Source organism: Chenopodium album, chromosome 2, assembly GCF_948465745.1.
Source record: "Chenopodium album chromosome 2, dcCheAlbu1.1, whole genome shotgun sequence".
Lineage (NCBI taxonomy): Eukaryota > Viridiplantae > Streptophyta > Magnoliopsida > Caryophyllales > Amaranthaceae > Chenopodium > Chenopodium album.
In genome coordinates, this window is record NC_137835.1 from 4,888,246 (window position 1) to 4,914,267 (window position 26,022).

The 26,022-nt window shown below is 35.8% G+C and overlaps 3 protein-coding genes across 3 annotated transcripts; 1 reads left to right on the forward strand and 2 right to left on the reverse strand.

The window, feature by feature from the left end:
* Window positions 1-173: 173 nt before the first annotated feature.
* Window positions 174-4,938, reverse strand: LOC145580562 (uncharacterized). The gene is made up of 2 exons (XM_081637758.1): window positions 4,474-4,938; window positions 174-930 (listed from the first exon to the last, which is right to left on the reverse strand). The coding sequence occupies exons 1-2, from the start codon at window positions 4,720-4,722 to the stop codon at window positions 694-696; spliced, it is 486 nt and encodes a 161-aa protein (XP_081493884.1). The 5' UTR covers window positions 4,723-4,938; the 3' UTR covers window positions 174-693.
* Window positions 4,939-6,548: 1,610 nt separating this feature from the next.
* On the reverse strand, window positions 6,549-14,727 carry LOC145580578 (AP-2 complex subunit mu). Its single transcript, XM_081637759.1, has 13 exons — window positions 14,362-14,727; window positions 12,444-12,621; window positions 11,854-11,944; window positions 11,081-11,175; window positions 10,845-10,934; window positions 10,715-10,763; window positions 10,470-10,608; window positions 8,898-9,014; window positions 8,356-8,446; window positions 8,129-8,271; window positions 7,406-7,520; window positions 7,085-7,129; window positions 6,549-7,001 (listed from the first exon to the last, which is right to left on the reverse strand). Exons 1-13 carry the CDS (start codon window positions 14,442-14,444, stop codon window positions 6,921-6,923), a joined length of 1,317 nt encoding a protein of 438 aa, XP_081493885.1. The 5' UTR covers window positions 14,445-14,727; the 3' UTR covers window positions 6,549-6,920.
* A 3,595-nt stretch (window positions 14,728-18,322) lies between these two features.
* LOC145580595 (AT-hook motif nuclear-localized protein 8-like) lies at window positions 18,323-25,255 on the forward strand. Its single transcript, XM_081637760.1, has 5 exons — window positions 18,323-19,238; window positions 19,345-19,397; window positions 21,358-21,489; window positions 23,513-23,674; window positions 24,586-25,255. Exons 1-5 carry the CDS (start codon window positions 18,551-18,553, stop codon window positions 24,862-24,864), a joined length of 1,314 nt encoding a protein of 437 aa, XP_081493886.1. The 5' UTR covers window positions 18,323-18,550; the 3' UTR covers window positions 24,865-25,255.
* Window positions 25,256-26,022: the final 767 nt, after the last annotated feature.

The following is a 26,022-nucleotide window of genomic DNA, read 5'->3' on the forward strand; positions in this document are numbered from 1 at the left end:
GAATTCAGTCATAGCATAAATGTTTAGATTACATGATAACGCCTCCAACAAACAAAATGCAAATTACAATTAAGAGTACGTTCGTGCACGAACCCAACTGCTCCCGATGATGGACCTACGCATTCAATTATCCGAACAATGAACAAGAATAATAGGCAAGCATAGAATGAAAATAGGAAACTGCAAAGTTGCAGCCGTAAGAATAAATTTTCAATGAAGACAATTTCTAAATCAAATGCTTACATTTATTCGCCCAAAAAGAAAAAGAAAGCACTAGTTAACTGGAGTATCACAAAATGTGTGTAATTGCTGAGCTTTTCTATGCAGTGAAAGGGTAGACTTTTGGTTTCTTACACTAATCTACGTTTCAAAGACCAATAATCTTACAAGATTGGCGAAAACAGAATGTATACGCGTAATAAGTTTAAGCAGATCAATCTCACTAACCAGCCCAGCCAGCCTACAATGTTTCTACACGATAAGGCACACGCTAACGCCAGTTATATATAATCACAAACTCACTGAAAAAAAAAGGAAACATACAGCTAAATAGCAGGGAAACATCTGTTGAGTATGAGGCAACATTTCGGCTTCTTTATCAGCAGAAAGCAGTTTCTTCAGTTAAGTTATAAGCTCTATTTTACCTCCATCTATCTTCTCCGCATCAAGTGAGATCAAGTACCCTGTTTAACTCTAGACCCACTGCAACTGACCTTGAAAGTCCACCAATTGTTGAAACTTACCATCAGGAGTCATTTGCTGATTTTTAACTTTCGCATGTCTTACATTGGCCTTCACTTGATACCTTGGGAATGATTTCGACTGATCTTGCATGGCGTGTGATGTTTCTCGTGAAACTTCATTGAAAAATTCATCCGCTACATCCCCATCTTCATCTATTCTCAGACGTTCTGCATACCATTTAAGACCCTGTGATTACAGTTAAACCTGTTAGTATAAGAACTTGAAGGAGCTGGAAATGCAGACATTTTGATATAATAGCGTAGTTATATCTGTCTATATACAGTAAATAAACCAAAATCCAAACAACTGAGGACATCTTTCAATAAATTTATACATTGTACAAGCAATAAAACAAGTCATTGGTGCAAGTTCTGTCATCTACATATTTTGTTTATGCTTAAATTATTTAATAAATGCTACTATATTGTTGGTCAAATCTCTTAAGCATTGGAGTATAGAGTGTAGTTATGTAAAGATTTATACTATTTGGCTCAGGTACTACTTAGGATTATATGATAGTCGTACACTCATACTGTGTGATAACAGCACCTACCAAGGGCAAAGTACAAAGAGTAGTATGCTCTTATAAAATATTGCTCCACAGCTAAAACAGCTACCAAGAAACACACAATAGTTTAAAATGGACTACATAAAATGATTGTCTGCCCTATCGGGCATCCACCCTGGGTGAAAACCTCATCAGACATCACCAGGGGTACAGTTTGAAAGCCTCTAAAGGGTTGAAGTAATGCTAAGCTATTAATGCAAGATTCTATGCCAATAATTTAAAAGAACTCGGACAAGCAGCTCAGTTATATGTAAAATAACACATCTAAGTGAGGTCTACAATAAGAACTGCCAATTCAATATTTTATTCTCCAAAAGGTACAGAAAGCTTTCCCTGCATCTACTGCCCTGACAACCCAAGAAAGTAAGGGAGATATAAGATGAATGACAACTTGCTGTCATGTATATACAGCAAATTATACTTAGCTCGGCAAATTTAAGTTTCATCTACGGAAAACACTTAACAAATTTGCAGGCGTATTACACTGCTGTGGCAAATGACCCCTCTCTCTCAAGACATGATGGTCCTGCACTCCTGCTATTTTCCAATACACTCCCTCAAGTTTATGGTGTCTAAATGCCTGCTACAACTTGCCCACAAAAGAATGGGAAAGATCCTGAGAAAATATACACTTCTCATAATGAACTATAAGTTGAACTCAATCATGCAACGGTTTCGGCAAGGGTGCAAAAAGCACAGCCAGAAGAAAAAATGAAAAAGCCACCCGTCAAGCAAGGCAAAACATTGATCTGATAGAGTTTGTTATTCACTTAGTCCTAAAATCTAATTATCTGAATTGAACTTACTGTTAATTCTAAAATGATATTGGTAACCTTTATATGTATTGACTCAGAGCTTATTGGGCCCAACCAAAACTCATCTGAATTAATTTTTCAACAAAAAAATATGCATTAGATAAAACAATCAATGCTGAAATACCTTTCATACAAAAAAAGAGGGCAACTAACTACTACATAGGAAGAAATAAACCCCTTAGGAAATTTACTGAAGCAGGCAGATAAGATAAAAATAAAAAGTAAAGCCAATTCAGATATACACGACATCCATTCATCAAATGACCAATTTCCCACAAACAAAATTTGTTCAATTGGCACTACTCTGCCACAATCTCAACCCTCATTGTGCTCTATCTCAATTCACAATCCTATGTTCAGACTTGAGTGCAATATACTCAGGAGCAGTTCTTAAACCTGTAGGTGATGACATGTACATTACGAACCAGACCAAACACAGATAAATGTTTGCAGACCTTTAGCCATGTATCACACTAACTACACCTTAGTTTCTAATGCAGTCATTTATCAAGAAAATTAACCAATTACTAAGTATGTAGCTACAATTATTGAATAGTTTCAGGATAAAGATAGGTATAGGAGGGAAGTTGTGCTTTTAAAAAAAATTCTATAGTACAAGTCAAAATATCAGTAATCAAAGCAATTAAGGGAAAGAAGTATAATTGTACTCAAATCTTCACAACTTTCTAAAGCACAAAAAGAAAAGCCAAAATGCTGCAATAGAAGATAGGATTAGACTACATCCTTAGACAAATTTAGCAACAACTATGACTCCATGAGAAGTCCCAAAACAGAATATAACAGGCATTTGATGATGGACAGTTCCCCACATATATACCAATATCTTGAGATGACTTTAGAAAGAAAGAAAAAAAAAAAAAGAGGTGCAGCAAATGAGATAAACAGTTCTAACTCTAAATTCTCAGGGGGTACAGAATAACAAAACTATTCAAATCTAGGAATTAGGATAGGTTGACTAAGCTTAGGCAATTATCTACCAATAAAAATTATGATTAAAACTTCAAATATGAGATATTTCAAAATAGAGAATGGCAATCATCAGATGATGAACAGTTCCTCAAACATATCCCAATGATTTATGTCAAAAATTAAGCATATACAGAATTCCTAATTTCAAAAAAGTTAGATATAAAAGCACCAATCTAAGTCTAAAGTAGGTTGACAAGGCTTTAAGGGATAAAAATAATTACAACTGTATAGTAAATCCCAAGGCAACAAAAACCTAATAACTATAGTCCTCAGCATGTGAAATCATGCACAATCTTACCTACAAAGTAGTATTGAAAAAACTCTAGATCATACCAAAGTGCTTAAAATTAACAACAAAATTCTCAATGAATTAAAGTTGTACGCTTATAATGAGTGCATGACAAGGTCCATAATCAAAGATAGAACCATATAAAGCAGAAACTAACTCTAGGTTCATGTGCTCATACCCTCAAGAGAGAGTAAAAGAAAGTTAGAAGCAATCCTTAAAAGAAAAAAGCCAGTCCTCATCAATAACCATAGCATATTCACTTTATGAAGGAAAACCCAGATACTTCTAAGTTCTAACCAAAACTAAACTTACGCACCACAACACCAATTGACAAAAAATCGAGGTGATTGGCCGATACTTCTTCACCAAAGTTAATCTCCAAGAAAAGTTCAACGGTTCAACTAGGTCATCACACAGATAGCATAAATTTTCTTTCAAAACAATATAGTCAACAAAAAGAAGAGAAATAAGCATTTTAGAAAGCATGTATTATGTTTGCACCAAATGCCTTCAACAACTAAACTGCCCAAAATCCACACACCCACATCCTTCAACCATTCCATGCGGGGAAAAAAATAGCTTTCCAAACTCGGTTGAATATCGTTCAAATAAAGCACCCTAAGGACACTGCTTGCAAACCCCACAAACTACTAATGATTCATGATCAAAGAGATTTCCTGTACTCTATTACTCAAAAGATCCAGGAAAAGCTAGGAATCATTTTATATAGGAGAACAGAAGATTAACCCAAGTCAAACCATCCAACTTTATAACTCTTTATTACTAAATATGCAAGTCACTCTACTATCAGCAGCAACTCTAAATCACTATATTAATCGAAAGGACACTAAAGTTGTCAAATTTCATAGCTTCCCAGCTAATTCTAATCCATTGCTTACACAATGTCATAAACATGCTGCTCTAAAGATACATTTTGACAAATTCTACAATAATTTCACACCATCAAATAAGCAAACATAACACATAATATTATACTGATCACAAATTTGCTCAATAGAATTACAAAACCCAAAATAGATTAGCAAAAAAGAGATGAAATTGGTGACCTGAACTCCACCATCGCCATTGCAAGGGACCAAAATAGGACCCACAACAGGACGTTCAACAGGAACTTGAACTGGAACACTGAATCCTCTACGAGGGCCAGTATGAACTGGGTCAACATTCATCCGATTGCGGCGAATATCCTCAGAATTATTCGGAATATTATTAGCATCATCATCTTCTTCCATGGATTCATGCCCTTCATCCTTCGTAAACCCTAGAAATCCGGCGATCCTCTTAAAGAACCTCATTTAAAAGAGAGAGAAGGTCGCAGAGGTGCCGGCAACGGCGAAAATGGCGAGATATTGAAGAGAATTTTTCTGGGTAACAAGAATTTAGGGGAATTTCAATGGATCGAGAGGAGAGAGAAAGAGTGAAGGTGATTGAATTTGGGGGTTATTTGATTGAATGAATGCTTTAAAAAGGGGATTTTGTGAGTTTTGTGTGTTGGTTTGTCTTTAGTTTGTTGCTTTTTATAATCTTTGCCTCTTTGGGTTTGGGGATTATTAAAAATTTAATTTATGGATTACACACTTTCAAATGTACTTTTAAGTAATCATGCAACAAATTGGCTTTTATTCTTCCTAATTACACTTATACATTGCATCTTTGTTGAACAACGATAATTTGGAGCTTTGTATGTAATCTGAATTCTGAACTACTTTGTATCTGATATCTAAACTAGTAGTAGTCTAGTAGAAGCTTACGGTACAATTGCACGCGTGTATAGGATGATTGTTAAAAGCACATCCATTCTTTATCATCTCTTAAATTGTTAGTTCTTATTATGCGGTGTATTATATAATTATTGCGAATTTCACCAATACGGCAACACACCATTTTAAGATCACATATAGGGATGTCAGTGGGGCCGGTCAAGTAGGAGACCCGCCCCATCCTCACCCCAATGGGGCGGGGATGGGTCTCGATTTGGCGGGTGGTGGGGCGGGGATGGGGATAAAAACCATACCCGCCATGGGTGATGGGGCGGGGGTGGATTTTAAGTTGTACACGCCCCATCCCCGCCCCGCCCTACTTCGTACCCGCCCCATCCCCACCTCATACCCACAACTATATATCTTTTAAAGCAAAATTACATACTTTTATTCTACAAAATAATTACATAAAATACAATATTAATTATAATACTTTGTACGACACATATTATAACACAAAAATGTGTATAGAATGTTTTATTTTATAATTCGTATTAATTATGTAAGATTGTGTATTTGAGATACGGATATTAGGTGGATTTTGGGTGGGGATTAGGCGGTTCTTTGGTGGGGATGGATATCCAAGTGGGAGGTGGGGCGGGGATGGATATCCAAGTGGGGGGTGGGGCGGGGATGGTTTTGGAGTTGTACCCGGTGGGGCGGGGATGGGGATGAAAATTGGACCCGCCGCGAGGGTGGGGATGGGGATGAAAATATTAGGTGGGGGTGGGGGTGGGGATGGGAAGGCCAACATCCGCCCCGCCCCATTGACATCCCTAATCACATACCTAATGCGAATATGCATAAATGCTAAACCGAAAGATTTTTCAAAATACAAAGAGATTTCGCCTAATAATCAATGCCTGGTGTAACATGAATATATCTGTGCGGAATTTATCTAATATCCTTTGATCTTCCTTTCCTACAACAGAAATGGATTCCAACTTGAACCGAGTTTTTTGAGATTGTACCATAATCACAATTAAAATCAAAACTTAATTAGATTTCAATTTTCTTAACTATGACACGCAACTTTTCTAGGATCAATTAAAAGGAGTTTTTTCTGATAATTATTTCTCCAACATTGGGGCATACTATTGAAAAGAGAGACAAAGAGGTCAGCGAGGAATTTCGTGCAACTTCTGAAATTGAAAGGAAAAAAAGTTGTAATTCCATTAGATAGTCCAAACTATTTATATTGCAGCTGGATAAAAACAATACAAGAAAACTGCAAATATTAAACACAGCAGTACAATACTAACCAAAAACGGTCCCTCAGTGAAACAGAATATCTGCACACAGCATAAATCTGAACCTCAAAATGATATTAAGCAATCAAATTCAATGTGGAGAGAATCGCGTACACAGATACAAATTCAAAACTCTGCACTTCACGTACCATAAATCTGAAGATTATTCTTTACATAAAAGACAACATTTCCACACTATAAAATGCAAATAATCATATCAACATACTATGCTATCAAAGACTGAATTACTAAAAATACAGGGGGGAAAGGATTTGACGATGATGCAAAGAGGCAACATAATAAGCATTCCCGGAGAGCAACGCGCAGAAGATTAGCCAGACAAGGGGTAACATGAACTTGAGAGTTACTGTTACCATGAATTAATTCAGAACATCCAGCTGCTAAACTCCTGAAAATCTCTACAAAGCGCTCAAAGAAAAAAAATCTCCTTTTGCCAAGTCCTACTGCCAACTTCCATTGAATTTAACACCTAACCTCATAGGAACCAGCTTTTGTTATGTAGCGAACCCATTCAACAGTATTGTACCCACTTTTCTCCCACACCTGCAGAGACAGGATGAAGTGAGAAAAAAAAAATTGACAGATCATTAATGATAGGGCAGAATGACTTGATCAAAGTAAAATACCTTAAGAAAACGAACACGTAACCCTGATGCTGTGAACATAGGAACCTGACAAAAAAAAATTTACACCAAACCAGGTAAAATGATTTTAGTTCTCAATCCACACTAAGTGCAGAATGAAGTCATATACTGTAGTACTGTGCACATGCTTCACACATTGTATGTTTAGCATGAATGAAGTCAAAGATGAACACTTAGTTATCTAATTTGAACCTAAATATCACCATAATTTCAGGGGGAAAAAAAAAAGACATGTAATCTAAGACCATTACTTAAAATAGAAAAAATGTACATCCAGCAACATTGCAACAGTTTATGAGATACCTGGAATTCCATTTGAATTGGTGGCCTTGTTGAGGACTTTTTCTCACCCATAGTTGAAATCAACTCTACCTCAGCACTTAAGGTTGACTCCGTCTGGCCAGGAAACTTTCTTATTCTGTTATCAAAATTCAAGAGTTATTACAGAGCAGCCAGAAAAGTCAAGGAGGCGCATCAAAAAGGGGAGACATATAACAAAACACGCCCAATTTTAAAAAATTGAACAATAATAAATTAAAAGTTAAACATTGGATTTACTGACTAAGAATATCCTCCCACATTTACGAACCTATATCATAGTATTATCTGGTACCAAACAACAAGGTATCATTGGCCTATAATGCGTTAAGAAAATACTCACGAGCTCATTGAAAAGATTTGTGAGACAGCAATTATTAGCATAGCTGTTAAAGATATGATAAATGATATAATAACACATAAGGTCACTAAGTCTGTAGCACAATTACATAAAGTCTATAAAAACCACAATTACAGAAAGTCTGTAGCACTCCACTCCTATATTGCTGTTTCAGCAACCCCACTTTCAATATCCAAAATCTAAGACCACTTCCAGGTCAGAAGACGTCCTTAAAGGTATTCAACTCTCATGTGTTGAGGAACAAAGATAATATGCTGTACAAAAGCACGTGCAATATGCAAACAGATACGGGGGTAGAAGCACTAATCAACAAGGTAAAATTGAAAAAGTGGCAGGAAGAAACTCACTTCCAAACCAAGCTATCGATGCTTGGATTATACTTAGCTCTACCAGATGTCACTTGGAAACTTGTTTTAGCAGTTTGCTTGGGAACTGGTATTTTAATCACGACTCCAAGAGCAAACATCTTTGCTCCGAAGACACTCTTAACCTGATAACTAAGACTTATAAGCAGATGTCACAAAAAACATATAATAAGATTGATGCTTGGCTTCACAAGAGAAACTGTACAAACCTTGACGTTCACTTCCATTCGTGTCCTACCCAATTCCTTGATTGTTGGCAATACTCGAAAAGGCAGGTTCACACCCTCAGTTATACGATACCTGAAATATCAGGAGCAGAGAATATTATAAAAGTAAGATTTGCGAAAGCTGACGACTAGATGAAATTCCAGATGAAAATTTCAGGACAACTTTACGCAGAGGACAAAAGACAGAGTGAACCAGAGAGCCCGGAGCATAAATAGAACAATATATACAACAAATCATGCATCCTGGTGTTTTAAAAACTAGATAAACACAAAATGTTATAATCAATTGAACCACAAACTTTAAGGGAACAAAATCATGGCAGACATCATAATATTAGATTCAAGTGTCATTCAACAACAAAAAAGACAAGAAGCTGCTTCAAATAAAGAGACTGCATCATTAATTCTTTAAATTGATCACCCGGTAAACTTCATTAATTCAAACAAAGAAACAGCATCAGATATTTCACACCAGCCAAACATTAGCCAAAAAGCCTATTCATTAAAATAGCAGTGAGGCTTACTTCATTAATTCAAATTCACCATCTGGAGGGACAAAACTGACAGTCTTCTCTGAGTTGAACCTCGTCAAATTAACACATTGGTGGAAGGTTACATCATCCAGCTCAATAGTCTTCCCACTGAAAAAAGGAAGCATAACAAGGATATAAGAAGTTAACTACAGCTAAATCTGAGCGGAACCATGTGAATTATGAAACCTGTACTGTGATAAGAGCTCACAAGCAAGGCTTAATAAGTACTTCGTAATAAATAGGGCTTGACCTAGAGCTTTGAGGTACAAATAAACACTTCTACCCATGTGGATTCAATTGTTCAACATGGTGCGACAGACATGAATATCATACTATCATAACTGTTATGCTACATATTTACTGTAGGATTATGCCTACAGGACACTCAGCCATACACAATGCTCTCCCATAACAATATATGTACAAATGTGCAATTACACCTTAAGAAGACCCAGTTTGTACAACAAAAAAGCAAGACTAGTTGATAATTATCTGCCCATAAATCAAAATTTTAATACACAAGAGCTATGAGTAGGACCAAAGCTTATGCAAGAGCTATAAGAAGAACGAGCAAAGGAACGCTTCTAAAATCACATGAAGGAACAGTGTAAAAACATATATGTTGCTGACATTAGGCAAGAAAGTACATGTATTATATAGCACATTCATAAAAACGTATTTCAAACTATGCATACATGCAAATGGATCTTGCAAATTTTGTGAAGAACTAACATACTTTACTGATGTTGATGGGAGAAGGATTTCCAATACCAAAGCTTTTCTTTGGCTGAATTGGCGGTAATTTTAAATCATTTCAGCTTTATAGTTTCAGTTATGTTATGATTTGTAACTTTCCAATCAGCATTTACAGTAACTGCATTAGGACCAAAATTTGAATTTTTTTCCCTAGATCTAAATACAAAATTTTATCCTAGAAGCTTTGGTTTTGACTTACTCCTCAAGTTACATATACTAGTGCTTGGATATGACTTTGAACAAGTTGGTGACCTTGCTAGCAATTTTCAGAAGTCATGATTCTCAAGACCTAATCTAACCCAGCATTGGCGCACTGCGTATATAGTAAGCAAAGTGGAGGGATGATGATCTAGGGCAATGGCAAATTGGCACATTAAGAAAATATAGTACTTCCTCCATTCTTTTTTAAATGACAAAGTTTCTTTCATCAAGTTTGCCGACACACAGGTTCAACAATTAAATCTCTAATTATCACAAGTAAAAATTATAAAAAGCTAATATTATGAAAATATACATTAAGACGATTCTAACATTATCCCACATGACTATGTGTTATCAATATTTATAAATCACAAAAACTATTTAAAGTAGAATTTGTGAATAGTAAATAAAAAAGACCAAAGTAATAAAATTTCATGGCAAATATGGTATGTTGTAACATCTATTTCTAACAAGAGACAAAACTAGCATAAGATTGGTCAAGGTGTAAAACAAAATTAATACAGTAGATTGTTAATAAGAGTGAAAAATTAACTGTAATCTCAGGCAGACAAATGATAAGAAAGAAGACTGATTGACAGAAGCTACCTTTTTGCGGGACGTGCTTTCAACTGGGACTCCTTTTCAAGACCAATTTTATCATTTAATCCCAGCTTCAAATCAGGCATTCCAGAGAGAAAACACTTCATAAGAATCTTTCCAGTAACATCACAACGCAGCACACTACCTGTAAAAATCAATAAGGATTACAAAACACTACATATTCAGACACTGTCAAAAACCCCAATCCCACATATGCACATAAAAGGAAGAGTGGGGGGACCCTGACCCACCTTTCGAAGACATAAGAAGATTGACACTTTCCACAATATCTAGGAACACCTGCAGGGGAATGCTAAAAATAATTAAACAATAGACTAAATTTGTGATATCTAACACACTGACAAGACAAACTTATATCACCTCATTCTTTTTGTACATGAGACCTTCTCTTCTCCAGCCGACAGCACCTGTAACTTGCAACGTTGCATTTGGCACTGGTTTATCGGCAGGCTAGATTTATGGAAACAACAGGAAACAAAGATCAAACAAGAAAAATAAAAATTAACATAACATCCGGAAATCTTTATAAGCCTTTGTCAAAGGCAAAAGTCAAACATAGCTATCAAATAATATTATCAAACAGATAAAATACATACCTTCGATGAGAAGGGTGAACGTACTCCCTCCTGAGTGATGTAAAGCTTCAAAATTTCAGGCGAAAGATTTTGTGGGTAACCAAAATCCATAATTTCTGCAATTTAGAAAATAACAGAACATAATAATATAAATGAATTTTGTACAATGGCTTGTGAAATATAAGAACAGGTGACGGCAACACCATAAAAAGACAGCATAAGGTAAGATAATTTTGCAAAATTCAATGAGCAAATCAGTGTATAAAGTCAGATATATGAGCACAGGAATGCATTCATATCTACAACATGCATCCCACCATCCACCATGCTTAAGTTGATTTGCTAAGATACTTATGAGAACCTGTGCAATACACCGCTGCTCTTATTATTAGCTTGGTAAGAAAGTAGCTATAATCATATTCATGATCACTGCTAAATCTTGCCATTCTAGTTTCTATGAAGTCATCGACTATAGCATGAAAAACAGTGCCCCCACAATATTTCAAGATGATACATCTATGAATAGAATCCACAACTTCTACACTCCCTACCCCTTTCCCCAAAAAAAATGGAAAATAAAAGAAGACCAACTTTACATCTATTTTTAATTACTAACTATACATGGTTCTTGTTTTACATTCACGCCTAATCACTAGTTCACTACTATATCATTTTTGGCAGTAGAAATACATACTGCATGATAACATACATAATTCATGTGTTAGACACAACAAACAATAAGAATAAATTCAGAAAGGTCTGTAAAAATAAATTACATAATATGCATTACATACCATCTAGCAACTCGTATATGAGGACAAAATTATTACGAATAGCATCTTCATCAAATTGACCGCCAAAGTATGATTTGAAAAGATTCACAGCCTGCGAAGAGTTGAAATTTCATGATTAGCCAACTTTATCACTCAAATTACTGAACGAGCTATTAAGCCAAATCTTCATCTTATTTAGTATTTTGCTTGTTTCTCAAAGTAGCTTCCTACTTCAACTAATCATAGCATCTAGCTAACAAGATGAAGGGTCAAGTTAAATGCTAAATTTGACTTGTGAGATAGCATGACTAATTTTATGAGTAAGCCTGAATCTATATACAATCAGAATTCATGATTTTTTCAACCAATCAGAGGCAGCTGGTGTTTTCAGGATAAATCTGAATCTATTAACAATCAGAATGAAGTAAGTGAACTATGATTCATGATGATGCCGTTGAGTTAGTAGCAGCTTCAGGAACGCTGACTGGACAGATAATTACGGAAGAGAGATGGTAGAAATCAAATAAAAGAGGAGAGTGATATACGAAGGACAACTCTTTGAAAATCCATCATCAGAGAGGAACTCAATCCCAAAAATAACAAAGAATTACCTCAACAACAAACTTGAAAGCACAAGCAACATTAGCATTGCTGCTGACAACAATTACAATGTACACGTTGCTGATTCTCATATAAAGGAAGGAGCAGCCTCCTATTTGCCTCACAGGACAAGTACCAAGTTCCTTCGTTTGCATAATATGCATCCGAAATGCATCAACCATGTTGCCCCTGTTATAAAAAAGAAAAACAGTTCATAGTCATTCACAAAATGCATCAAGGAGAAACAATGCAAAAGCCTCACTCTTCAGGGCAATAGTGAGTTTGCATACTCCAATTTATCAAGTAACACTTATTTATTCCATTATCTCTCGAGTCTTGTAGTAATCAACAATATTTTGGGAAGAGGGGGTGGGGTAAGAATTCACAGTGACACACAATAATATTTTAGATGCAAATCATACATCAAACTACAAGGTTCGATGGTTCATAAACCAGATTGCAGATTTCGAAATTGAGTAACATAAACCATAATTTTCAGGTATCACACTTTATGTAGACCAACTAAAACAGCTGTTGAGGTTACAGACAGATTAAACACCAAAAGCATGCCTAGATTGAAAGTATAAGTTTGGGTTGGGGGGGGGCATTAACCCAAGGTATATAATTCCTCTTTTATCCACGTTTGAAATGATTCCCATAGTAATATATTCTCCCTGACTCCTCTCTTTCTTTCTCCTCCACAACACCAACTCCATCCTTGATAGAAATATATCTCCACTTACCTTTTTATTTCAACCCTTTTATCAATTAAGAAAATAATTGTTAGGAATGAAGAGGAAGGTGAAAAAAGATTACCACGGCCTTGAACACCATAATTAGATCTCAAACCTATTGAAGAAAGAGGGGGGAAGGGGGGGGGAGGGAGGGACATAGATCAGAAAGATGTGAGGTCAGAGGTGTAAGATTGGTGATGGGCCTGGGGTGAAAACGGTTGTGGTAGAGGAAGGTTTATTGATCATGGAAGTGATGGTATGACGAAGCTAGAGAGGACAGAGGGTAACAGGCAGTATATTTACTCTTAAGAGTTGACGCTACTAGTTACCCTATTGGGAAAGCAGCTTAATTTACTTCATTTTTACCCCCATTTCAACCAACACTTACGAACCTACATCCCCCCTCCTCACTGAAATACTACTCTGCATTTCTTCCAAACCAGGCACACCCTCTCAGTCACTACTATGAAGTATGATTTAGTCTTAAACTTGACACAGGATAACAATGCAGAATGCCTACATGACGTCATGAGTCAGACTGGTACTAATGAGAGATATGAGCAAGTTTGTCTGCTCTGATTCAAAATTTTACTACAGTACTCATATTCTCCAGCTCTCATCACTCCAAAACTTCCAATCTTTCACTCCTAAACACTCCGTCATGGCATCATTAGCTCAAGTACAAAGCACATGAAGGAGCTTTTAAAACAGACAGCCCGGTTCTGTACGTATCCATTGATAGCTACCCAGCAACAAATAAGCAACTCCTAAACAAAACTCGATTCATTGATCGGCATTGTCTCGAATTAATATGCGGTACTGCCAGCCCAGGTCAGGTCACCATCAACAGACAAAGCATGTACATTCACATCCACTTTGATACAATCCTATTGTTTTATTCAACAACTCCATGCAATTACTAAACAGCAATCTAAATTTGTAATTTCAGCTTCTAAATCGGTAAAATCACATCCATCACTCGAAATCAAGTAGATCAACACCATCACCGGCATAAATCACCCAAAAAGGAGCAACAATTCAAGCAATTAAACTAACAATCGAACTAATCCACCAATTAAGTTGAACAAAATCACATATGAGTCAAATTTAACTTCAAATATCACCAAATACACAAATTCAACATCATAATCACATTCAATCAACGCAAATAGATAGAAATCGATAGAAAAATTACCCGACATCGTCGCGATAGAGGCGATTGATAAGAACATCACCACGAAGATTCAAGAAGTAGATTGCAGAAGCTGCCACCGGCATATTTGAACCAGTGGATCTAAAGTTCACCAAGAATAATCAAACCCTAAAATGAACTTCGAAAAATCGGTCGCAGAAATGTAGCCGAGATCTAGGGTTTCCAATCCCCCAAAATTCAAGTACCGATTATCGATTCAATTTTGAAGAATTAGTTAAATTTGAAATTTGCATTTTTTGGGTAATTGTAAGAACATTTTTATGATTAAATTGAGCTGGAGAATGAGAAAAAGGTCAGAAATACAGAAAGGTCATAGTAATACAAAAAAGAGGTAAACAAGGAGAAAATAGAAGTTTCAATCACAACTCACAAAGGGGTTGGTGTAGTGCTAGTGTATAATGCAGACATATTTAAAATGTAGTATTCTACAGAGTACATAACAATTGATCAGATTGGTAAAAAAAAAAAAAAAAAAAATTGAGACAATTTGGTAAAAAAAATTGGAAAATTCTCATTGGTAACACTATAGTTTTTATTTTTGTCAGTGGTAAATTGTAAATATTCTTATTATCCTTGGTAAACTTTAATTAGTTATAATTTTTCAATGGTAAACTTAATGAAACGATTTACTTAATTCTTAACCGTGGTTAATATTTTTTTAAGGAAAATGCTATACATAGCCCTAAGGGCTACATATAAGCATTTAATTTACTCTTGAAAATTGTTTAAATTTAGAAAATCATGACAAAAACACACTAATTACACCGATTTACGCGTGTTTTTGTCATGAATTCCTAACTTTATACATTTTCCAAGAGTAAATTCAATGCTTATATATAGCCCTAAGGGCTATGTATAGCATTACCCTTTTTTTAATTAAAAAAAATAAAAGTTCCTAAAATATCCTCACTTTATACACTCAAATTCCTAAAATACCCTCAATCATTTCATATTCCCCTCTTTCTTCCTCCTCATCTTCCTCACCTTTCTCAATCGCCACCCAATTGCCACCTTCGCTCGTTGACGGCCAGCATTTCTCGGAGAACTTGCATATTTTAACGCCGCCACTCTGATACATCGGACAAGGTTAGGTACGTTTTTATTTTAGTCTGGCAACCACAAGGCCAACCAATACTTGCTGCTACTTCCTACACTGGCTGGAACGTTGCGGCAGCTTCTCCATCGCCCCCACCCACGCCGGCGCCCGCGCCCTGCGCCTCCCTCACCGTGTGCCGGCCTCCCCCACCCCTGTCGCACCTCTCCCTCCCCCTGAACCACCATTGTACCCCCTCCCCAAACAATCCCTCAAATCCTTGATCAATCTATCCTCCTCAAACGACATCCGCTGAATTTGGCTGAATCTCCCCAATTTGACCCTCCAAAAGCCTGATTTCTTCTGCAATTTTTTAATTTCTGCAATTTCTCCTCCAAATTATGATAATGGCGTTAAGTTCTAATCCTAATTGGAGGAGATGAAGGGAAATTGAGGGACAAAGAGAAAGGAGGGAGGGTGGGCCGCCGAGATAAAAGACGAAAATAGACGGTCGAGGTAGGAGTTTGTTGCTATGGTGGTGTTTTCCGGCTTCATCGTTGGATTGTTCTTCATTATCATGAAAATGCCTGCTAGGAAAGGGGGTTGTGGTTCTTCATAAGTGCTTGTTTCTTATTTTTTGCCTTTCGAACTCCATTTGTTTTTTCTATGTTGGAATTTCGCCATTGTTGAAGCTTTAAAGTCAAGAAGATGATGGTGATGATGACGGCCACGGTGGTGGAAATGTGTCAGCTTTGGGTTATTAAAAGGGAGCTGTTAGTTAGGGTGGTTTGGGAAATTTTTCGAGGGTATTTGTGTAACTCCATCTATTGTTAACCATGGTTAACAATTGTTAGTTTAATAATTGGGTTTAATGTCATTAATGATATAATTAATATAATAGCTATAATACAAGATTACCACTGATAATAACTTTTTATCTAATTTACCAAAGAAAAAAAGTGAAAATTGAGTGTTACCAAAGAGAATTTCCCAAAAAAATTTAATAAGTATGATTTAAAACTTCAATATTTTAACTCTTTCTTCACAACTTTGTGTTAGTGTATAATGAAAACGTATTTAAAATGTTGTATTCCGTTGGGTAATTGATTAGATTGGTAAAAAAATAAATAAATAACAACAAATTGGTAAAAAAAATGACAAGTATGATTTAAAACTTCAATATTCTAACTCTATCTTATCGGGAGATAACATCACAACTTTGGTTTTTTGTTGAGCAATTGTTTGAGCTAGTCCTGAGTGAGCCCTTTTAAAGGTTGATCCAAATTGACAAATTTCGTTTTCGTGTCTTTGAGCTATACATCCTCATTTATCTCTGGTCATTGAAATCACAACTCTTGTTTTCGTTGAGCGCTAGATTGAATAAGTCTTGAATGAGCCCTTCTAACGGTTATGAAGTAGTTCCTGCTATTATGTAGGTACTAAATAATTGACTGCTTGAATCGGAATTTGAGCATGAAGGTCCCATTTTTTTTATTCCTATTTACTATTGTATATATCTTACAAGTACATTTTTGAGGCCGAGGGCTCAAGTGGTTAAAGCTTTCTTCCCAATTCAGAAGATATTGGGATCGATTTTCACCCCCGCCCTTTCTCTAAACACTTAAAAAAATGAATTTGCAACAATATAGACAATTCCTCTTTAAAACTAAAAGAGGTCTATTTATCATTAGAGTAACATATAATACATTTGAAGAATGAATTCACGATCATAATGTTAGAATATTTCGTCTTTCTAGTAACATATATAGTACTTGGTCTAATAGTAAAATTGTATCTTATACCTTCGTGGACACCTTAGAGCAACTCCAACAGCAAACTAATTGCCAAATTAGCTTGCCATGCCACCTAGGATTGCAAAGTTATTCTTCTTTCTAGCTAATTTATGCCACAATGGTTAAGCTAATTAGCATTTAGATTTTTCAGCTTTATTTTTTAAATAATTAGTCTTTTATTAGAGACAATTAATTTCTAAGTTAATTAGCTTAGCTAAGCTAAGAGCAACTCCAATGGTTGGGAAAATGGACTAGCTTGCAAATATTAAAAATCTTCAGCTAGTAGCTACACCATTGTTGCACATCTTGTTGATTAGCTTTGGCAAACAAATTAGCTTTGTAGAGCTAATTAGCTTGGAAAATATTTATTAGATAAAAAATATTATTAATTTAAAAATAAATTAATTTACAACTAGCTTAACCATTGGAGCAACAAATAGCTTGATTTAACTACTCTCCAATGGTTTGGCTATTAGCTTAAAAATTATTAAAATTGCAAGCTAGTCCCTAAAAGCAACCATCGGAGTTGCTCTTAGGGGTGAAGATTCCCTCCACACTCATAACAAGTCTTGCTCACTAATTTGAATTTATTTGACTTTGTGTGAGATTATGGTTTGATAAGACATCTTCTCCTTACCTAATGTAAGTACATTGAATACAATGATACTTTAAAGAGATACTGACTAATAGTTATATTAAGTGCAAATATTTAATATTTTTCAAGTTTGCTTCATTTATGGCCGTTGTTATATTAAATGCTTGATTTTGTACTAATTGCTTATTGATGACAAGAGGCTATCGCATATAATTTACAAATTCTCTTCACCAAAAACATACAATTTACAAATTTAAATAACTTTTATTAGCCGATTCGAGCAAACCAACATATCAACTTATACAATACTCTGTACTCTATAACGTATGAATTATACAATATGAGATACCCCGTATAAAAAACTACTCCGTAAAATCAGAAAATTTAAATCAATTAAGTGGGACCAATAAAAAAAAAAAAGTAAAAAAAGACGGTGGGAAAGAAATAGGAAAAGAAAAGCACGCAAAAGAAAAAGATAGAGAGAAACCCAAAAAAAAAAAAAAAAAGCAACATATAAAACCCTAAAATCCTAAATATCCAAAAACCCTTTTTTTCACAGATAGCAGTAGCACACTAATAAATTCCAAAATTTCGACTTCCCCTTTTCCCCAAATTCTCCCCCACCCCACCTGAATTTCTTCAATTTCTTCTTCTTTTTTCTGGGTAATCTCAGTTATCTTCAAAAACCCACCAAAAATCCGTGATTTTTGCGGCTGTATCTTTGATTGTAGCAAGGTTTATTGTACAAAAATGGAGCCTCGTGGGCCCTCTGCTCCACCTTCCCACCACCATCAACACCACCAGCAAGCGGCGCATCAGCAGCAGCACCACCAGCAGCATCACCAGCAGCATCACCAGCACCACCAGCATCACCATCATCAGCCGCCGCCGCAACCACCACCTGGGTTGATGATGCAACACCATCAACAACATCATCACCACCCATCTTCGAATTCTTATCAAAGTCCCAATTCAAACCAACCCCCACCTCAAATGATCGCAACCCCAAATTCATCTTCTTCTATGATGCAAAACAACAGGTTTCCGTTCAATTCACAAGTTGTTACAACTACCCCACCTCCTTCGAAGAACCCTGGTACTAGTCTTGAACCCCTAAATTCACCTTATTCTGGAGATGGGTCTTCTGGCATGAGGCAATCTGGGTTCGGGGTTGATCCGAATTCGTCTGGTTCGCAGAAGAAGAAAAGGGGTAGACCAAGAAAGTACTCCCCTGATGGTGGGGGGAGTAACATTGCTTTGGGATTGGCTCCTACTCCAATGTCTTCTTCTGTTATGGGAAGTGGAGGTGGTGTTGCTGCTGGTGGAGGTGGTGGGGGGCAGGCGGATTCGAGTGGGACTGCTCCGTCCTCGGATAATCCGTCTAAGCGGCATCGTGGCCGGCCCCCCGGGTCTAGTAAGAAGCAATTGGATGCTTTAGGTGCGTTCTTGTTAGTTTTGAGTTTTTGCTGATATAATGTGGTATTGTTAATGTGAGATTTTGATGATTGTCACTTGTTTGATCCTTTGTTTTTGCTTCTGGGCAGGTAACTGTGGGGTTGGTTTTACGCCGCACGTTATCTTGGTGAACTCCGGGGAGGTATGTGTGACACTTGATAAATGGTAATTTGGGTGTGATTATTGAATTGTGATCTGAATTGTTGATTGTTAAATGTGTTGTTAATCATGGTATACTTACTCTTGTTTTCTATGCATCTTGTGCCCTTTATGATCATATTAAATGCCAATGGCTCACTTAGTTTGAGTTAATTAATGCTATATGGAAATGATAGTGATTTATGTGCACGGAAATGTCACAATATCTAATTATAAATCTGTGCTATTTCTCATTTAAAAAGTATGTACTGAATGTATAAGGCTTAATTGTTGGAATCTTACTTTAGTTTAATTGCTATGTTTAAAGCCTTCCTTAGTCTGCTTCAAATTTCATACATTCAAAGTGTATATTGAAAACATTTTATATACTACTCTTTCCATTCCACAAAAAAATTGCCTATTTCATTTGGGCACATAGATTAAGGAAATGTAGTTTGTTGGCCCATTGAGTGAAGATAGAAAAACTAATAAAATTATTAGTTTTTCTATTTTTTTTTTCATTCTTTTTTGACGAGAGAGAATGCGGACATTGAAAGAGTTTTTTTTAAAAAAAAAAGAAAGAAAGAGAGAAATGCTCATAGTTTTAATTGAGTGGAAGACCTTCAAAGGAATTGGGCAATCCTTTGGAAGTTTGGGACTTACTAAAATGGAAATTGAGTGATCCTTGATGGGACAAAGGGTTGGAGGTAGAATATTATTTACTAGTCTTTCCTACCCCATATCATGTCATTGTGTATTCAAATTGGTTATTTATTGTGTTTGAGGATATGTGATTAAAATGTTTTTGTTTGGGGTTTATAGCATTGTTTTGTACTTCCTACTCCCTTTGTTTCAAAATATAAGGTGAAAAAGCTGTGTAGACTTAAGTTACCTTTCCTTGCCCTAGGTCAGACCTTTTTTTAGAGACATAGTGAATTAAGATAATGCTGATATTGATGCTATATGTACTATTTATTTTCTTTTGCATGTTTAAAAGTGTGTGTATATACCAAGTTCCACGTCCTGTAATGATAAATGAATTGGTGGCTTGGTATTTAGAAACTCGATACTATCCAGAAATTTGCCTTCCAAGCAAGTCTTTCCAATGGGCCTTCTTAAAAAATGGTAAAGGTACCATTTATTTTGGGTTATTAGGCTGAAAATTATGGGCTGTTTGGAAAATTCTGAAAACTTCTGCATTAGATGTGAATTTACTAGATTAAATTATGAGCTCATTAAGATTATGTGTTGATTTCTAATGTGCAGACAATGCTGTATAGTCAAAGATAGCTTCATTGAATGGGTTATTCTTTAGGTGCTCTCTTTTTGCTGTGTCCAACTGTCTATCTATGAATTGAGCTTATACTGGCTGGTTGTTCAGTTCTTCTAAATGTCCACATTGTTTAATAGCGTTTGTTCTCTCTCTATATTGGTGTCTTAAATTGGTTGTCCTAAATGCTGACTATCACTCTATGCCAATATGCCAATAATGCATTGCTACTAAAAGGTGTTCCTGTTGAGTCTTTTCCATTTTACTTTATTTTAAGAAGAGCAACATTAGGATAAGCATAATAAAACCAAGACATTAGCTGAATTTTGTACTCAATGTACTAATTCTAGTACACCAGTGACCAGTCTATTTAAATCTGTGATTATGTTCATGGTTTGTTATCTGTAATTTACTCAATTTTGCAAGGACACAAACTTTAATGACTACATGTATTCTTCTGCAACATTCACATGAAAATTTATGTTGGTTGGATGGCATCTTTTAAGCATGTTTGCTCTTTCATAGAAAACAGCTGCTACAGAAGTAATGATGATTTTAGGTTGCTTCACTCTGCGGAAGCCACAGTAACTTATGGATTTGGTTTGTCCAAAATGGACTATTGCATGAATAGAAGCAATGCTTATCTTTGGCACTATATATTTATTGTACCATTTTTGTTATTTTTCAATCACAGGATATTGCATCCAAGATTGTAGCCTTTTCCAAGCAGGGACCACGTACAGTTTGTGTGCTTTCTGCTAATGGCTCCGTTTGCAATGTGAGCCTTCGACAACCTGCAATGTCTGGAGGTGTTGTGAACTATGAGGTGTGCACTGACCCTTTTTTTTTTCTTCCCCTTTTTTAAAAATCTTATCTCTTCCATGTTGTAACATATTTCTTCTCATTTTAAGTAGCTGTCATATGGCTCCTATGTGAAACTTTGACCTCTTGTGGTTCTTAACGAACGTGCTTAAAGTTTTTAATTTTGAACTTTGAAGTAAATTATCAGAAAGTGTTGGTATTTTGTAGTATCTTAGACTTTAGTAAGCATACCTATTCTGTTCTTGTGGTCTGACTGGAAGATAGAGACTTCATATGCTCAAACATAGTTTGAGTTGACTGTACTTTTTCCCTTCATATCCTTCCCTACAGATAGTCATGAAAAAGTTTGGTTCCTCGATTGAATTTTGTTACATCTTGTTCATATACCTGTGCTGAACTTCTATCTTCTATTTCTGATACATTGTTGTGGCATGTTCATATTGGTCTCGAATGCATTTGAAATATTCTTTTTTGTCTATCATTTTTATGCCAAGGTTTATGCTCCTCATTTAGCAAGTTAGCATTCTTGATACAGAGTAGTTTTTTTTATATACGATATATTTTCCCTTTTCCTCTTCCAGTCCCTCTTGCAGTTTTTCTTTGATTTTGGGGTAATTTATAGAGGAAGATGGCTTTTAATCAAAATTTGTCTCTTTCTGGAGCTTTGCTTGAGTATTCCCTTGGTCAATGTTGAGTGTCTTGTAATCTTGTATTCTCAAGTTTAAGGTTTTTATGTTCTATGGAGGTCTTTTTATGTGTGTGGGATCTATTTGAATTCAGGTACAATGTAGAAAGTTTGTTGCAGAGTGGCTCTTGGTTGGCCTTTTGAATTTAAAGAAGTAAAACTTTGGTCTCCTTTCTTTTCTTTTTGCTCACTTTGGATGTTGTATATCTAATACATTGAGATGAACTTTGGTAAAAATTGTAGTAAGGACGAACGTTGACAACTATATAAGGGTCCATTAACTCTTTTTAAGGGATGGAATTTTACAATGAAGCTAGTAAACAGAGATTGAATTGAAATGTCCTATTTTTCTTCTTATCTCTTATGGAACCTTCTTGGAAACCCAAAACATTAATCATGGATTGATTGTGAACTGATATGCAAAGTGAATTTACGTTGTTTCTGGTATTTTGCTGCATGGATATATGTTGCTGTACCTTTTTTCTTTTAAGTTAAATGTATTTAGAAGCATTTATATCTCTACATGATCCACGCATAAGTGTTTTATTTTGGGATAAAATACCTCTGTGGTCAAGACATTTTCTTCTTGTATCTTGAGAGTTTTATGCTTAGTATCTTTTGTAGCTTTTACAGATTTTTATGTGTAGATTTTTTTTTTAATTTTTTTTTTAATTTTTAACTTGTGCTTAATGGGCTGAAAAGAAAATAATTGCTGCAATGAAGAGGTTTTTTGACATAATTTCCCTACCATGTAAATCTTGGATGTCCAAACACATTTTTTAGCATTTTAGGTGTCGAGTGATCACTGATCAGTCAGGCACGTGGATATTTTTTCCATTTTCTTCTTTTTCCTCTCCTTCATTCTTAAGGCTTTGATGTTGGTTCTCTTCAGTTTCTGTTGTATTATTCAAATTCATGAATCAACACTAATTTACACTCTTGATTACAATTTTTGTTAAATTACTCAAATTCATGGTTTAACTTTGATTACTGCTAACTCATGGTTAGCAGAAATTTACAATTATTTAATGCATATCGCCCCATTTTACTTAGATTTATGAGTATGTAAAAACTGGTTTTCAGCTCATCATAGACATCCAGACCTGCTTGAAGATCTTCATATTGATTATCTTCTGGGTTCTTGATTTAAATGTCTTTGTATGTTCTTTTGATACTGATTATTTTGCACTTAATTACACTGTTTAGACTCCTCTCATGGGAAAATTTTTACATGGTTTAGATAGGATTGATATTCTCACACTTTATGCAGGTAATTTACTGCTTGTTTTGGGGTGCATTTTCTATTTCTCTTACTGATGTAGTTGTGATACATGTGTTGCAGGGACGGTTTGAAATTATTTCTCTGTCAGGTTCATTCCTGTTCTCAGAGAATACTGGTGGCCAAGTGCGATCAGGTGGCTTGAGTGTATCTCTTGCTGGCTCAGATGGCCGAGTGTTAGGTGGTAGTGTTGCCGGGATGCTGATGGCTGCCTCTCCTGTTCAGGTATCCACATTCTTTTATATCTCTGTCATGTTCATTGTTCCTCCACCTCACTCTTTTTTAAATAAGTCCCCAAGTTTGACTGGCGCATATGCCTATGCAGAAGTTTAAACAATAATATCTTTAATTATTAACAAGAATAGATGAGTAAAAATTGATATTCAGAAACTATACTCTAAGACGATTCTAACAAGTACTCACATCTGATCTTATATGAACCACAAACATTGGTACAAGTGTTGTATGCAAAAGTCAAACTGAGGCATTTATTATGAAACGGAAGGTGTGCATTCCCGTGTATATTATTCGGCCTTTTGCTTGTGCCTTGTGTGTGATTTGTACCTTGTGGCTACATGGTTATATTCACATTCTTCTTACCATGTGAAGTTTAGTTCAATGCTTGAAGATGATACGAAGTATTAGTTAAACTTATAAACCTAATCTATATTCAAGCACCTTTTGGTTCAAATTTTCCTTTTGTAATTCTGTACTCTTGTAGAGGAATAATGTCTTGATATCTTCTTTTCCATATGTGATTTGCCTCAGTGCAAGAAGTTTGACAATGCCTATAATTATTATGTAACAGTTGCACTCTCTCATAAAGTTGTGGTGACTGCTAAACAGCATATTGTAGGACCAAGTAGTTTGCCTATCTTGCCATGCTAGGTTGCAATAGTATACCAATTGATATGCTGTGTCAGATATATCCCCTTTTATACTTATCTTTTCTTTGAGGGGAGTGATTCTTGTAGACGCATCTTCTGTCAGCTCAACTTCAGAAATTTTGTGTTTGTCAACATCCAGCGGGGGTGTGTTTAAATAATAGTGATATACCATTTCTTTTGTGTTCGTATGTTTTCAACCATTTGGAGAAATTCATTTTTTATGCATCCTAACTCGAAAGCTGTTGTCAGATAATTGTCGGTAGCTTCATTGCAAATGGGAAAAAGACAAAGTACATGCCCTCAGTTCCTCACGCTAATGTGTTGAACTTTGCTGCACCAGCACTACCGGCTGCTGAAAGTCCCCCCTCACAGGAGGTGTCAAGTGATGGATCTGAGGAGAATGGTAGTAATCACATTGACAGGACGATGGGATCCTATGGCAATTCCAATCATCCCATGCATAATATGCAAATGTATACACCTATGGGCTGGGGGCCTAACTCCGGTTCAAAGATGCTTCAAAACTAGAGCGCTGATTGTCTTCTTGGTGTTCCATGGCTGATTTCAGATTCTAACAGGCAGAGTCTAAAGCATATATCCTAGATTAGCTTTTCTTACTGGCTTTAACTCCGTCTTCTTTTATCTGTTAATTATATTTAGGTGATTTCGTGTCTTCTCCCCCTCCCTCCCTTTCCCCCTTTCATTGTAGGTAAATGAAATTATCACCCTGGTGTTAAAGCTGAGTTTTTCACACCCACTTTGGCATCGTTTGCACATAGTCATCAGTATGAGATCGAATTTATGTTATCCAATCTGATGCCACCATGGGTTCCTGACTCGAAATGTAGAACTTTTGTTAGGAATGATTTTGTGTAACATGGGTTTCAAAGTTGAATTTGATTTGGAGTGTTGGATGTTTTGTGCAAGTGTTATCAGGTCCCAATTGCGATCCCTCAAAGGTCAAGACCTTTACATTATTCTTATTGTTTTCATTTTTTTTGGGTGTTATAGACCCACCAAAATCACTTTTGAAATGAAAAGAATTATGTAAAGATCTGCCAAAAAGTCCCATTAGTCTAGATGACAACCATTAAAAATGATGATAATAGTATACAAGTTGCAAAAGATGTCTATTTCATTGTTAAAGACATGTTGGCAAGTTGCCATGTTCTGAATTAGTGAATGGACCGTGGGCTATAATTAGGATTTTTGGGCATACTTGTAAATGAGGGGTGTAGTGGTGTACACAACTTTGATCAAATCTTGGTTGACATTCTCTCTCAAATTTACTCATTTTGGGGATTGATAGTTGCCCATCACCACACCGTGTCCGTTTTACCCCGAAATGAGGGTGCAACCGCCCTGTCGTACACTCGTACCCTATAGATCACCGTCTAAATTCATCATCTCTCTATTTATTCTATCTCTATTAATGATCAAATTTTTACATTGATAATCATTAAAATTTAAAATGCTACTATTGAAAATGAAAAAACAAATTGAGGAGACCATGTAAATCTGAATTTTTTTTTTCCCCCTCCTTTCTGTTGTGAACACTGTCAAATTATTCCTAATATTAGCTTAGAATCAACGTATATTTATGTACCAAACTGTGAAGTAGAATATACATATAGAAAGGGACAAGTCAACTTATTTGTTTGAACATAGAGAAATCATGAAAAGATA

Bases quoted from the DNA above. Each gene is read 5' to 3' on its own strand.
- LOC145580562 (XM_081637758.1), bottom strand. From the start codon at position 4,722: ATGAGGTTCTTTAAGAGGATCGCCGGATTTCTAGGGTTTACGAAGGAT. The intron at 931-4,473 runs GTCACCAATTTC...CTGTAATCACAG, and splicing joins ATGGCGATGGTGGAGTTCAG to GGTCTTAAATGGTATGCAGA.
- LOC145580578 (XM_081637759.1), bottom strand. From the start codon at position 14,444: ATGCCGGTGGCAGCTTCTGCAATCTACTTCTTGAATCTTCGTGGTGAT. The intron at 12,622-14,361 runs GTAATTTTTCTA...TTTTTATAACAG, and splicing joins CTCTATCGCGACGATGTCGG to GGGCAACATGGTTGATGCAT. The intron at 11,176-11,853 runs GTATGTAATGCA...TCTAAATTGCAG, and splicing joins CATATACGAGTTGCTAGATG to AAATTATGGATTTTGGTTAC.
- LOC145580595 (XM_081637760.1), top strand. From the start codon at position 18,551: ATGGAGCCTCGTGGGCCCTCTGCTCCACCTTCCCACCACCATCAACAC. The intron at 19,398-21,357 runs GTATGTGTGACA...TTTCAATCACAG, and splicing joins TCTTGGTGAACTCCGGGGAG to GATATTGCATCCAAGATTGT. The intron at 23,675-24,585 runs GTATCCACATTC...AGCTGTTGTCAG, and splicing joins TGGCTGCCTCTCCTGTTCAG to ATAATTGTCGGTAGCTTCAT.